A 16,119-nucleotide genomic window follows, 5' to 3' on the forward strand; every position below is an offset into this window, starting at 1 on the left:
TAAGCATCCAAGTCATATTTATCTATCCAATACATATCTATCCAAGTCTGCATCTTTGAGCACAGTGTGGGAAATATTTGCAGAGGGTTTTCTGAATACACATGGTTACAAATCACTAGTTACCTTGCTTCGATAACCAAAATATTTCAGGATTTAATGGTTACAACAAATGGATTCTGAATGATCTGGGACTAATGCCAACATGCTGTTGTGCAAATTGCTGAATTGCATTTAGCCAGGAACTGGTGCAATTTATACAGTGATTAAACATGTCTGAATATTTCATCAAAGCTTTCAATAATTAATACACTACTTGATTACAAAAATACTTAAGTTTCCAGGGTTGTCACTTGTACTTGCTGTATTATGGCCCAAGGATAATGCTGACTTGAACAAGCGCAAGAACACTGACCTTCATAATCAGAAGCTTATTACCTTGATGGATTCCAGTGCATAAAAAGGTACAAGTAAAGTTTGGAGATTTCTTTAATTGCCTCTCTTAGAATTAGGCACAGAGGAAAAATTAATAATTCCATGCACTCAAAATGAATCATAAGGGTAGGAGCTGCCTTTAATGGCACTGAATAGTGCAATGCTACTTTAAAGGTAATTTCTCAAATACCACCAGGATATTGCCAAAAGTAATTACTGCATAAATTTGGATGTGCAATTCATTCTTCCATACTGTTTCAATAATCTACAACATCACACACAGTTTGAAAAAAAAAATCAACAGAAAAAGAAATAGCAATAATTTTCAAAATTAAAAAAAAATTGTTCAAACTAAAAACGACCATGGTGAAAACATCTTGTATCGCAGTGTGGCAGCGCAAGCCAACAGGACAGGAACTGGATAGAGCAAGCTAATGTCTGTTAAAACAGACAGAATGATCTGGATACAGTCAACTTCACTTAAAGAATTGCAGGTTACTGTAGTTCACATGGACACCACAGGTAAAATTTTGCTTTGAAAAATTTACACTCAGCGGGGTAGCTGTTGGCAGCTTAGGAACCCATTTGTTTGTATTTGTTGTGGCATGTAAATGCAGCGAAGTATTAGTGCTATAATTCCAAGTTTTCTGACAGATTAAAGATGTACAAATAAGGACGATACATATTCTGGAAATGGAGGGTCAACACTTAAAAGGAACACCAGAAAAGATCAGAATGGCTGAAAGAAACACTTGGAAAGGCTGTTCCTACTTGTTGAGTAGCTATTTCCTAGAGTTGCACTGGAAGCAGTAATGACCAGAAGGGAAGTGTCCCTTCCTTTGGGAGTGATGAAAAGATCATCGACCTAAATTAATCAGGTGTGATAAAAATGTACATTACCATTTTGAGAATTTGGATTCTCAAGCAGACATAAGATTAATGTCTGCCTTCAGTAATATAAAGGTTTTTGTTTTCTTCCAAAAGGAGGTCAGAAAGTCATTTGTAACAGTGAACTATCTACATCATCTCCAAGGAAGTTTGGGCCTCATTTAGGTGACTAAGTATAATGGTAACCAAGAAGCAAAAGTAAAACTAATGATCTAATAGCTGCAAATTGAGGGGCGATAGATTTAAGACACATGTCAGAGGCAGGTTCTTTACTCAGAGTGGTAAGGGGGTGGAATGCCCTGCCTGCCAATGTAGTTAAAATAGCCACATTAGGGGCATTTAAACAGTTGTTGGATAAGTATATGGATGACGATGGGATTGTGTAGGGGGATGGGCTTAGATTAGTTCACAGGTCGGTGCAACATCAAGGGCCTAAGGACCTGTTCTGCGCTGTATTGTTCTATGTTCTATCAAGCCAGGTTTCATTCTGAGATGTGGCTTGTCCAGTATTGCCAAGGTGGGATCATAATATTGGCCAGTAGGAGTGTTGTTCAAAGGACTTGGATGCAACACTAGAAAGAATTAATTAGCTTATTTGATGATGAAAGATTTCAGGCGGCTCCCTTGCCAATTTCTTAGATTTCACTGAACGGTACAGATGTACAAGAATTAGAACAAATGGCTAAAGGCTTGGTCAAAATGATAAATGTAGTATACAGTAAAGTTAATTGTACCATTTGTAAGCATAGCTGCTGAGCATTTGCAAATGGTGCTAGATCCGTGATGTCAGGTGATAAGGAGCTGGAGCTTGGGTGTTGAGGCCTCCAGATAGGATGTTCTGTTACAATTATCTGTGCACAATTATGCTCAATAAAGCCTGTTGCTGTTTATTTGCCACCATGTGGTGGTGGCAAAAGTGACCAGACCCATAGAACTAGAGTTAAGTGGCAAGTGCCTGAAGTAAACACCACCAATGGTAAACCACGGTGCTGACCCAGCCCAAAAGTGACAGCAAACTCCAAAGTGAATCTCTGAGTTGGTGCGACACAGATAGGGACCGGTTTTGTGAGGTACCACAACACAGAGCCACAACCTGAGCAGAAGCAGAAGATGGTCTGTAAAAATACCCACAACAGAGTATACAGTTAGCAACAGGGAAAACAAAAAACAGGTAATGTTTCCATAAGTCAGATGCTAAAGAAAAAAAATACACAGTCAAGTGAAGACAGTGACCCAATGGATAGGAAAAGGACACGTGAAATAGGAATAATTCAGTCATTATAACCCGCAATGAAAAGTAATAAACAACTAATGTTGTCTACTTATTGTACAGAACCTGACCATGTAATGCAGCAATTGCAGTCACAGTTACACAAAGAAGTTAATCTCAGAGTACAGCCAGATCACTGTCAGAAAGCCAGGAAATAACAGTGAACAAGTTCAATCCACAGTAAAAGCAATGTGAAGCTTCAAAAACTTCTACAATAAATTAGGCAAACACAGAATCTGAGATATCAAAAATTACGGAGATAGACCGCAATCTTCAATTGTGCAGGGAAGGCACTTAAGAGCTTCTAAATAACTTCAATATCGCTGAAGTTTTAGTCAGGGTGGGTGAAGGTGCACCTTCACAGGCACCAACCAACACAATGCAGGGTCTAGATCCAAAACGCAGCTTTTCTGCTCCTTGGCCTGCTGTGTTCATCCAGCTCTACACCTTGTTATCTCAGATGCTTCAGCATCTGCAGCTCCTACTATCTCTGAAACAATGCAACAACCGTTTGAAGTCACTGTCAATCAGTGTGGATGGAATGAATGTTGAAGGTGTTAGATAAGGAGACAATCAAGTGTGCTGCTGAAGTTGGTGCTAACCTCGAGTTGTCAGAATTGTATACACGGTGGCAAGTTTTTATTTGTGTATTCACTCATGGGATTAGAGCATCATTAGCTGGTCAGCATTTATTGTCCATCATTAGTTGCCCTTGAGAAGGTGGTGTTGAGATGCCTTCTTGACCTGCTGCACTCCGTGTACTGTAGTTTGGCACACAAGGCATTATGGAGGCAATTCTAGGAATTTCACCCGAGCAAAGGATATTCATCATACATCCACCTTGTGCCTTGTTGATGGTGGACAAGCTCTGGGGAGTCAGGAGGTGAGCTACTCATCAGAAAATTCCCAACCTCTGACCTGTACTTATACCACAGGATTCATAAGGCTGATCTAGTTCAGTTTCTGGTCAATAGTGATTCCTATAATGTTGAAAGTGAGGAATTCAGTGGATGGTAGTACCTTTAAGTATCAAGGGGGAATGTGAGGTTTTCTCTTGTCAGAGACAGTCACTGTCTGGCCCTTGTGTGGCACAAATGTTAACCAAAGTCTCAATGTTTTCCAGGTCTTGCTGCACATGGACAAGGGATACTTAAATATCTATGAGCATTTGTGAATGGTCCTGAAAATTATGCAATAATCAGCTAAATCCTCACTTCTGACCTCAGCAAAGGTGGATGGAGGATAAGTGCAATATCTTCTAGTGGCTAATGTGAAGTATCCAGAGAGAGCGCTCTCCATGCCCAACATAGCTCATGTTAATTTTCAACACTTATGGACCTATAGAGGTGGGGGGTGATTCAGACTGGGTGAAGCACTCATCAGTAAGCCATTAGTATGCCAGCTGCAGCCTTTTCAGCTCAACGACCAGCCATCAGGGATTTTATTTGAGATGGGCAGCATGTCGGTGCAGGCTAGGAGGGCCGAAGGGCTTGTTCCTGTGCTGTAACTTCTTTGTTCTTTATTCTTGTTCTACCACCAGAACCTCTCATTCCAACCCATCAGTATGGTTGCTCTTGAAAGGAAAGGAAAAGGGAGCACGTATATCTTACACACCTAAGAGAAGGAAGAACCTGTTGGGGCTGAATTCCTGCAAGCACCAGGGACCGGGGAAAGTACCGTAAAAGTGTTAAATATCCAAAGCTGAAACTTAGTCATAAAAAAAAGGCACTGCGAAAGATATTGAGTCAAAGCAATTGTATATTTACTCTCAGTATATTTAATAAGCATGCTTCTAAGGAGCTGGACAACTGATGTCAAATAGGCCCAAAACGTCAGCTTTTGTGCTCCTGAGATGCTGCTTGGCCTGCTGTGTTCATCCAGCTCCACACTTTGTTATCTGGAATTGAAGCGTGGCTCTGTCAGGCCCAAGTAGTTCACTTTTACCATCATCTGTACAGTTACACACATCAAAGCATGTTACTGATCACTCAAGATTGTAGATTTAGTATTAGTACAATAGTTCATGTGGGGCAAGTAAGGGTGGAGACTAGTATAGACATGCAGAAGGGTTTAGGGAGGGAATTCCAAATGAAAGCAAGGCTGCCATTTGAAATATGCTAAGGTAGTCTACAGAATGATGCTGATTTTGAAACATGTAATTCAAAATCAAACAGACATACAGACAAAAGTATATAGCAACCTCATATACTGCTGTATGAAACACAAATACTGTTAATAAATTAAAGATACCATCTCGATATAATGCATATTTTCTATGGAAAGTCAATCCCTCAAACACAAATTAGATTTTAAAAAATAACAGCTTTCCAGTAACTTCATTAAGACATGAATGCCATTGTATACCCTCATTATTACACCATCCTCTGGAATTGTATGAAATTAAAGGATATTCTTTCCTTTTGTTTCTCCATAATTAAAAAAGAAAATCACAATAAATATTGATCATATTTGACGTTATGTTAAAACATGGCTGTCAGTTACTCCACTAGATTTTCACTTTCAATGTCATGTAGTATTTTCAGAGGACAGGATGCTGTTCCATCAGTGAAACTCAGATGGATTATTTAACAATGCAGAGATGCACCTCAGCACTAAAGATACAAAGTCTACCTGTAGTTTCTGCTGAGTTAATATTGTTAAAGTTATAACTGAAGTGCAATATTGGGTAAAGACTGCTTTGTTAGCATTTCTCAACTGTGTTCTCTATAATCTTACTATATCTCTGCCATATAAAATCATTTCAAAAGTTGAATGCAGCAAGATGAATATAGAATTACCAGAGCTTCCATGTCTTCCTCTACTATGGAAAATTTAATTACCTTCCATTCAAACTTAACTCTTTCCTCGTATTGCAGACATTTAAAAATACACAACTGAAACACCCTCAGCCTATTTAATTACTGCTTTCCAACGATGTTGTATTTTTACTTTATATAAGGTATAGCAGAGGATTAAATTTCATTTAACTTCTTGCAGAAAATTCATGAGATGTTTGTAGCCAAAGAATTTTTCTGACCTACTCTCACTAAGTTTTTAAAGGAGTTTATTGGTCAGTTCACGAAACCCTAAGTTCCTATTTCCATCAGATCAATAATTTGCCAATTCCCTAATCAACATGGCATTTCCACTTTCTAACACACAACTTCCTTGTGACCCCTTCAAGAATAATCACATTAATACTCAATAACTGGCTGCTTCATGCTGAGGTTGAACACACTTATTTCCAACCTTTCTGATTGCTGTTCTGAAATCTTCTAATTCAAAGGAATTCAATGAAACCATTACATTGTGTTAAGTGTCAGAAGCTGAGGGAGAAAAATTGGCGTAGCTAACGGAAATATTAGCAGGGAAGTTGAGACCACAGTTGTAAGAGTATAAATAATCCCATCTTTCGACCCCATCCCCAACCAAGAACCCAAACGCTATCGTGAAAGAGTTTGCTGGGCAGCATTCTAAGTGCACGAAAATCAAAATTTTGGCAAAGATCCGTAACTTGGGTTGTGGATGAGATTGTTGACTTCCTCCCCGAGCTGGCTTGTTCTCTTTCAGACGTTTCATCACCACGTTAGTGACATAATCAGCGGAGTCTCCAATGAAGCGATGTTCTTCTACTCTATTTGGAATTTATACACTTGCTCTGTTATGGTGCGTAGTGTCATGTTGAATTTTGATATGTATATGGGGTCCAATTCTATGTGTTTGTTGATTGTACTACTGTTAAGAGAACCATGCCTCTAGGAAGTCTCGTGCATGTCTAAATTTGGCTTGGGTTACTATGGTTACCTTGTCCCAGTTAAACTGATGGCCTTCGTTGTCTGAGTGTACCAATATTAAGGAGTGTTCGTTGTGCCATTTTACTACTAGTTGAAATGGGAAAATCATGGATAAAGGGTGTGAATCACCCGTTAATTATTCCAACTGACATTCCACATTAGCACTTCTGCCCACTAACTTATCTGGATGGGTCTCTATTGTAGCCAGGAAGCTACGGGGGATCTCTTCCACAATGAAGTGGTACAACTGTCAGGGGTTCCCATTACAACAGTCTGAATTCAACCCAGTGGGTTACCTTTTCACTTCTGGAATCCTCACTCAAAATCTAACTCAAGGATAGAGTGCCAACGAGAAGAACTCTAAGTAAAAATAATTCTCTCTCAGTAGTCTTGAATTTACTTGATGCCAGATATACTAAAATTACTTATCTAATGAAGAATCTCCGCAGTGATTAGTGACTGCGATGTTAAAATTCGGGCGGCATGGTGGCTCAGTGGTTAGCATTGCAGCCTCACAGCGCCAGGGACCCGGGCTCGTTTTCAGCCTCAGGCAACTGTCTGTGTGGAGTTTGCACATTCTGCCCGTGTCTACATGGGTTTCCTCCGGGTGCTCCAGTTTCCTCCCACAGTCCAAAGATGTGCAGGCTAGGTGGATCAGCCATGCTAAATTGCCCATAGTGTTCAGGGGTTTGTGGGTTATAGGGGGATGGGTCTGGGTGGGATGCTCCAAGGGGCGGTGTGGACTTGTTGGGCTGAAGGGCCTGTTTCCTCACTGTAGAAAATCTAATCTAAAAATACTTATGCTTAGTTAAACCTTTCTGAAAATCTGGGATGCTACATCCTTTGGCAACTTTATCAATATTGTTAGTAACACCCTCAAAAAATTCCAAGATGTTCATCCAACATAATTTCCCATTTGTAAATCATGCCGATTGTGTGTAATCATGTTATATCATCCGGATGTTTACTTTAATCCCATCTTTCACAATAAACCCTAGCTACTACTATTGTAAGGCTGGCAGGTCTGTAGCAACTTGTTTCCTTTCTCGCTCCATTCCTAAATTGAGAGATGACATTTGCTACCTTCCAATCTACAGGCCCATAAAAGGCAGCACATGCCAAGATTGTCTCAATGGAATAAAACACACGTGACTTTCCTATTGAGAACAAGGGTGGATGGCTTACTCCAACTCCTAGTTATTGTCATTGGATGATTTCAGTTCCCCAAAGAGAGCTAGCAAAAATGCCCCAAATAATCACATGTGTGCACTTGGTTAACAAATTACAACATCCAGACACTGACAATTTAAAGCACCTTACTTTGTGTTGGTACGGAAGATTTCATTTTTATTTTAATTTATAAACAGTAATTTCACTAAATCTGTGTCAGAGAGATTTTAAGTTGCCCTTTCCTGGCAGGGCACATCAGTAATTCCAGGAGTGACTCCGTTGCAAATAGCACAGACATGATTTCAACATGTTCTTGGCTTAAGAAATACACCAAACTCATCCACCATGAGAAGCCAAGTTACACAGTAAAGTTTATGATTAGAGGTCAGAAACAAAATACATCCCACCGTTCACTCTAACTGATTGCCAATCAATAATTAGAAGCTGAGATAATGGGAACTGCAGATGCTGGAGAATTCCAATGAAATAAAATGTGAGGCTGGATGAACACAGCAGGCCAAGCAGCATCTCAGGAGCACAAAAGCTGACGTTTTGGGCCTAGGCCCTTCATCAGAGAGGGGGATGGGGAGAGGGAACTGGAATAAATAGGGAGAGAGGGGGAGGCGGACCGAAGATGGAGAGTAAAGAAGATAGGTGGAGAGAGTATAGGTGGGGAGGTAGGGAGGGGATAGGTCAGTCCAGGGAAGACGGACAGGTCAAGGAGGTGCGGCTTAGGGGTGGGAGGAAGGGATGGGTGAGAGGAAGAACCTTTTAGGGAGGCAGAGACAGGTTGGACTGGTTTTGGGATGCAGTGGGTGGGGTGGGGGGGGGGGGGGAGAAAGAGCTGGGCTGGTTGTGTGGTGCAGTGGGGGGAGGGGACGAACTGGGCTGGTTTAGGGATGCAGTTGGGCAAGGGGAGATTTTGAAACTGGTGAAGTCAACATTGATACCATTGGGCTGCAGGGTTCCCAAGCAGAATATGAGTTGCTGTTCCTGCAACCTTCGGGTGGCATCATTGTGGCACTGCAGGAGGCCCATGATAGACATGTCATCTAAAGAATGGGAGGGGGAGTGGAAATGGTTGGCGACTGGGAGGTGCAGTTGTTTGTTGCGAACTGAGCGGAGGTGTTCTGCAAAGCGGTCTCCAAGCCTCCGCTTGGTTTCCCCAATGTAGAGGTAGCCACACCGGGTACAGTGGATGCAGTATACCACATTGGCAGATGTGCAGGTGAACCTCTGCTTAATGTGGAATGTCATCTTGGGGCCTGGGATGGGGGTGAGGGAGGAGGTGTGGGGGCAAGTGTAGCATTTCCTGCGGTTGCAGGGGAAGGTGCCGGGTGTGGTGGGGTTGGAGGGCAGTGTGGAGCGAACAAGGTTGTCACGGAGAGAGTGGTCTCTCCGGAAAGCAGACAGGGGTGGGGATGGAAAAATGTCTTGGGTGGTGGGGTCGGATTGTAAATGGCGGAAGTATCGGTCCTCCACCTATCTTCTTTACTCTCCATCTTCGGTCCGCCTCCCCCTCTCTCCCTATTTATTCCAGTTCCCTCTCCCCATCCCCCTCTCTGATGAAGGGTCTAGGCCCGAAACGTCAGCTTTTGTGCTCCTGAGATGCTGCTTGGCCTGCTGTGTTCATCCAGCCTCACATTTTAATAATTAGAAGCTCCTTTGTACAAAATTTTAAAAAATAAACAGTGGCTCCACAGTCCATCATCTGCCAAGATGAAATGAAAGAGACCTTGATTTGATCAGATGAAAAGTAACAAATTCAGTAAGAATCCCTGCCATGCAAATAATAGTCTTTCCTTAAAGTACCAGGTCAAACAAAAATTGAGTTTACAGGAATTAATGATCTTCGGTCTAATCCCTAGGATTTAACAAAAGGGATTGTACTTCAAGTGTTTTACTCACCCAGGGCCCCATGTAAAATCAAACTTGGCCACTCCTAAACTGACCACTTCGCTGATATCAATCCTCCCGTTTGGTGTTGCTGATTTGTCACTTTCATAGTAGCTCAGAAATCCGCCTTCTAAGGTACACCATCGCTTTTGGAAATCTGCAGACAAGAAACACAAGCTCATAAAAATCTGAACACTGATCATAGGCATCACCCCCCCCCCGCTACATTTCTATCTGGGCTTCTATGGAGATTTATATTTTAGCCAGTATGTCTTGAAATTATTACTACATTCAGATCCATGTAACTGCTGAATACTATGCGAGTGGAGTTTATTTTTATTACCACTCCTCAATACTACAGCTCCTGCTTGTGAATCCCAGTAACATTATTATTGGCATCCTTCAATATACATGGATGAACAGCATGCAGCTGCCAGTCAGTTTCAGGCTGAAGGAGCTAATCCCAAAGAGCTTGTGACACAGGTAGCTTCCAGAGGCTTTGGTATTTGTTACTTTTGATGCTGGTGCCCACTGCAAACCACTGGTGTCATGATGGTGCATGCCAGCCCACTGTTCTCACTGTCCTCAGTCTTCAGCAAGAGACTCCCAGGTGTATTACTCAATGTGTTGATCCTTCATGTCAATTATTTAGGCATTGTTGAAGCTGAGCTTTGGACATCCCACTTGTCACCCGGTTTTGGCTACTTCACATTGCAGGAGGTCTTAGTTTGCAATTGTCTTCTATCCTGCAGGTCTGCTCAAGCGTAGAAATATCATGCCCTTTATGTTAGAGTTTCCTGCAATTAAATGGTCTCCATTCTTTGAAGTATGAAGGGATTTTGGACATAGAGGCAGCAAGGTTTTAAAGCAAACATGCCTAGAATGGGCACTTCTGAAGTTTCACGTCAAGTTTTACTACACACCACTAATTGGAGAGAAGACTTCAGGAGAATGTGTATTTCTGACAGGATACAAGGACGTCACTTTCAAAATTAGATGAAATGAGCAAAGAAGGCCCAACTGCTATCATTCATTTACCACATAATAAACTATCAATATCCACGTAATTAATAGGAAACAGTGAACTTATGGATGGCTCAGTTTAACTTATAGACATCTTAAGATGAATCAACTTCAATATCTGTTAGAATATGCCAGCCATGGTATCACTCCTTCCTCAAGTCAGAAAGGCATAACCTCAAGATCTACTTCATATTTAAGTAGAAAATCCAGACAGCAACGCAGACAGTACTGTGATAGTGGCACCCCGCCAGGGGTGCAGTCATTTGGATCAGTCATAAGCTGTCTGCTTTTGGATGGCTACAGAAAACCCTGTGACAGCATTCAGACAGATGCAAGGAAATTTCTCTCAGGTCTTGCTTCACATTTAAACTACAACCACTACCAAAAACAAAAACCTACAGATGCTGGAATTCTGAGTTAAAGATAGAGAATTCTCAGCAATTCAGGCACCATCTGTGAAGAGAAATACAGAATTGTGGTTCATTAAGACTGAGACCTCTCTTACAATCAAGAGCCAATTATCTTGATTATCAATGATAATGAGAACTGCAGATGCTGGAGAATCCAAGATAACGAAGTGTGGAGATGGATGAACACAGCAGGCCAAGCAGCATCTCAGGAGCACGAAAGCTGACGTTTCGGGCCTAGGCCCTTCATCAGAGAGGGGGATGGGGAGAGGGAACTGGAATAAATGGGGAGGGGGAGGGGGAGGGGGAGGGGGAGGGGGAGGGGGAGGGGGAGGGGACCGAAGATGGAGAGATGTGACTAGAAAAGTTGATGAGGGTCGAGCTGTGGATGTGGTGTATATGGACTTCAGTAAGGCATTTGATAAGGTTCCCCATGGTAGGCTCATTCAGAAGGTCAGGAGGAATGGGATACAGGGGAACTTAGCTGCTTGGATACAGAATTGGCTGGCCAACAGAAGACAGCGAGTGGTAGTAGAAGGAAAATATTCTGCCTGGAAGTCAGTGGTGAGTGGGGTTCCACAGGGCTCTGTCCTTGGGCCTCTACTGTTTGTAATTTTTATTAATGACTTGGATGAGGGGATTGAAGGATGGGTCAGCAAGTTTGCAGACGACACAAAGGTCGGAGGTGTCGTTGACAGTGTAGAGGGCTGTTGTAGGCTGCAGCGGGACATTGACAGGATGCGGAGATGGGCTGAGAGGTGGCAGATGGAGTTCAACCTGGATAAATGCGAGGTGATGCATTTTGGAAGGTCGAATTTGAAAGCTGAGTACAGGATTAAGGATAGGATTCTTGGCAGCGTGGAGGAACAGAGGGATCTTGGTGTGCAGATACATAGATCCCTTAAAATGGCCACCCAAGTGGACAGGGTTGTTAAGAAAGCATATGGTGTTTTGGCTTTCATTAACAGGGGGATTGAGTTTAAGAGTCGTGAGATCTTGTTGCAGCTCTATAAAACTTTGGTTAGACCGCACTTGCAATACTGCGTCCAGTTCAGGGCGCCCTATTATAGGAAAGACGTGGATGCTTTGGAGAGGGTTCAGAGGAGTTTTACCAGGATGCTGCCTGGACTGGAGGGCTTATCTTATGAAGAGAGGTTGACTGAGCTCGGTCTCTTTTCATTGGAGAAAAGGAGGAGAGGGGACCTAATTGAGGTATACAAGATAATGAGAGGCATAGATAGAGTTGATTGCCAGAGACTATTTCCCAGGGCAGAAATGGCTAGCATGAGGGGTCATAGTTTTAAGCTGGTTGGTGGAAAGTATAGAGGGCATGTCAGAGGCGGGTTCTTTACGCAGAGAGTTGTGAGAGCATGGAATGCGTTGCCAGCAGCAGTTGTGGAAGCAAGGTCATTGGGGTCATTTAAGAGACTGCTGGACATGTATATGGTCACAGAAATTTGAGGGTGCATACATGAGGATCAATGGTCGGCACAACATTGTGGGCTGAAGGGCCTGTTCTGTGCTGTACTGTTCTATGTTCTATGTTCTAGAAAACTAGATAGGTCGGGAGGAGAGTATAGTGGGGAGGTAGGGAGGGGATAGGTCAGTCCAGGGAAGACGGACAGGTCAAGGAGGCGGGATGAGGTAGTAGGTAGGAACTGGAGGTGCGGCTTGAGGTGGGAGGAAGGGATGGGCGAGAGGAAGAACAGGTTAGGGAAGTCGAGACAGGCTGGGCTGGTTTTGTGATGCAGTGGGGGGAGGGTAAGAACTGGGCTGGTTTTGGGATGCAGTAGGGGAAGGGGAGATTTTGAAGCTTGTGAAGTCCACATTGATACCATTGGGCTGCAGGGTTCCCAAGCGGAATATGCCCTGAGGTGATGAGGTCATGGATGGTGTTGGAGATGATGGTTTGGTGCTCGGGGGTGGGGTCATGATCAAGGGGGCGGTAGCTAGAAACTGATGTCCATTTTAAGCCCACTGACTCCCACAGCTACCTAGAATACACCTCCTCCCACCCACCCTCCTGCAAAAATTCCATCCCCTATTCCCAATTCCTCTGCCTCCACCGCATCTGCTCCCAGGATGAGGTATTCCACTCCCAAACATCCCAGATGTCCACGTTCTTCCAGGACCGCAACTTTCGCCCCGCAGCGGTCGAGAACGCCCTTGACCACGTCTCCAGCATTTCACGCCACACATCCCTCACACCCCGCCCCCGCTACAACCACCCCCAGAGGATCCCCCTCGTCCTCACATACCCCCACCAACCTCCGGATACAACAGCAGCCCAATGGTATCAACGTGGACTTCACACGCTTCAAAATCTCCCCTTCCCCCACTGCATCACAAAACCAACCCAGCTCGTCCCCTCCACCCACTGCATCCCAAAACCAGTCCAGCCTGTCTCTGCTTCCCTAACCTGTTCTTTCTCTCACCCATCCCTTCCTCCCACCTCAAGCCGCACCTCCATTTCCTACCTACCACCTCATCCTGCCTCCTTGACCTGTCCGTCTTCCCTGGACTGACCCATCCCCTCCCTACCTCCCCACCTATACTATCCTCTCTACCTATCTTGTTTTCTCTCCATCTCTCTCCCTATTTATTCCAGAACCCTCTCCCCATCCCCCTCTCTGATGAAGGGTCTAGGCCTGAAACGTCAGCTTTCGTGCTCCTGAGATGCTGCTGGGCCTGCTGTGTTCATCCAGCTCCACACTTTGTTATCTCGATTATCAACTTACTTCTTTCTATTTGTGGAATTGTCTTTGATTGCCACATTTGTCTATAAAACAACAAGGGCTGTAATCCAAAAGTAATGATTTGCTGAGACGATTTTTCTTTTAATTTATTCACAAAATGTAGGCATCACTGGCTGGTACCAGCACTTACTGCCCATTCTTAATTGACCAGTGTGCAGTGAAGGGTCAACTACATTGTTGCAGGTCTCAACTTACATGATGGCCAGACCAGGTGAGGATTCCCTAAAGGATATGAGTGAACAAAGTTGGTTTTGTCTTACAATGGTTTCATGGTCATCATTAGATCCTTAATTCCAGATTTTAAAAAATTAAATTCAAATTCCATCATACCAGGATGTGAACCCAGGTCTTCAGAACATTGTCTCAGTCTCCTTGTTAATAACCTAGCAATTACACAACTAGGTCATCACCTCCCTTTAGAGTTCTGTAACCAACCAACACCAGTAAAAGGCTGGGATAGAATCCTGACACCGACTCTCCTTTTTACTCTACTAATACATACATGATTCTAAAAGCTTCTAGGGGGCACAATAACTGAAGATCAAAATGTCAATAGATATGTACTGGGTCTAGGAACATTTTTAGCTGACAAGGGTAGAGAATGAGCTATGAGTTAGTCTTAACAAGGAGAGTTAGTGTCTTAATGAGTCACTGCTGGTTGTTAGGCCCATTTGGAGATAATGATGTCCAATCTGATTGTGTTGGGATCTTGTGCTAGACTTCACTTTCCCAACTCAACTCTATGGCATTTCAGTTTGGATGAAACTTAGCACAGTCTTTAACAATAACCTTTTCAGAATTGTTACGTTATACAACATTTCCTCCAAAGAATATTCTCATATCTTCCCAAATATTTGCATATTTGGGAATATAACATTTATACATCTACGGTTACCTTTAACCCCATCTTCTCACAACTGATCCAGCACCAACAGCTCACATCTCAGTCTTCAGTAATTCAGAACATTTGGAGGTTCATAAATTCCTTAGAGCACACTCTCCTCATACTTGGAAAAGTGATAGGTCTTTGGCTAGAGGCTGTTGGACCTTGATTGGCAGACCAATCACTTTTCTGCTGATATTTCTTGAATGCCCTTCTCAGAAGCTGCTGTTCCTTTTAAATCCAAAAGTTGATACATTGCTTTATCTAGAAGGCAATTAATCTCTTAAATTTCACTTTGCAGATAAACTGTTCCCAGTTGATTCATGTTGTTGTCCCATAAACATATGGAGGGAATGTGGGGGATAGATTGCAGGAGAAAGGGGGTGAGAAGTTAATTTATAGGAAGATAGGAACAGCAGCAGGCCATTTAGCCCTTCTGCGCTGTTCTACTATTGAATGAGATCATGGCTGACCTCACGAATGTCCATCATGGGAGCTGACTGTTTGGTCGAAGCAAATATTTTTATTTTCTAGCATCCTGACTTTATAAGCCAGGTAGTTTCATTTGTGTTCTGAATCTATGGACATTTGTCTGTCTTCAATAGAGTCACACGCAAATCATTTTCATTTTGAGTATTAGATCTTGATTTGTTGTCTGTTAAGACATTTATGTTGAAGTGTGTAAAAATTTTACTTCAATTTATTGAATACATTTTATATCTTCGTTTGGATGACTTCCTCCTGAACGAGACATTTTCATATCTTCAGTCATGTTACTGGAGGATTACCACTGACATACATTATCACTGTTATTGGTACTGATTTTCTCCCAAAGAAGAACTCAGAAATGAAATGTTGCTCTTGGATTTCTGTTATCTAGTCATCTAAATCAAAGTTAAATCAGCTGTATCAATATATTCATCTTATTATTTTGCAGTCTAAATAACTTCAATTAATGATCCCTCAAAGAGATCAAATGAGTTGTATTGCTAATTCTTTTTCCTCTATTCTCCTGGTAAATGTTGCCATTTTCTTTCATCTGAATTTTCTTCACTGTTGATGGGAGTGTTTTACAGCCTTCATAATCCTGTGAAATCTCAGATTTTACAAATAATTATTTTTGCAATTTATTTTCAATTAATAGGCATTGTGAGTCTACCTACAACAAATTGACTGTAGCAATTCAAGAAGGCAGCTCACCATCATCTTCTCAAGGGCAACTAGGAATGGGCAATAAGTGCTGGTCCAGCCAGCAACACCTCCATCCCATGAATAAATAATTTTTAAAAATGTGTCATGACAAGTTCCACACCTCTTGAGATATGAGTCCTGCTTGAGTCCTGACTAGGTGGCATACTTTCCAAAGTATCATAATGGAGAATTTGAAACAGCTAGTCCAGTCATACACTAGCAAGTTACTTATGAGCTTGAGATACTGTTGATACTCATTGGAAACGTTCTTGACCAAGTTGCAGACTGTTGGTATGGCTATCATTCAATGCGATACAAATGAATCTGCTCTGGTTGAATTTGGTTGAGTCTCCTTTGGTTTACTTGTCACTAGGCATTCTTGACCATTAAAAAAAAGTTGTTTTATGTT

General features: G+C 42.4%; 1 protein-coding gene across 5 annotated transcripts in view; it reads right to left on the reverse strand.

Annotated features, from left to right (window-relative positions):
* arap2 (ArfGAP with RhoGAP domain, ankyrin repeat and PH domain 2) overlaps window positions 1–16,119 on the reverse strand; it is a 326,408-nt gene that overhangs the window by 116,246 nt on the left and 194,043 nt on the right. For all 5 annotated transcript variants that reach the window (XM_059647100.1, XM_059647094.1, XM_059647098.1 and 2 more), the window contains one exon: window positions 9,463–9,607. In XM_059647100.1, the coding sequence (XP_059503083.1) occupies window positions 9,463–9,607 (145 nt within the window). The remainder of the gene's footprint in view (window positions 1–9,462; window positions 9,608–16,119) is intronic.

This window comes from Stegostoma tigrinum, chromosome 1 (assembly GCF_030684315.1).
Source record: "Stegostoma tigrinum isolate sSteTig4 chromosome 1, sSteTig4.hap1, whole genome shotgun sequence".
NCBI classification, from domain to species: Eukaryota; Metazoa; Chordata; class Chondrichthyes; order Orectolobiformes; family Stegostomatidae; genus Stegostoma; species Stegostoma tigrinum.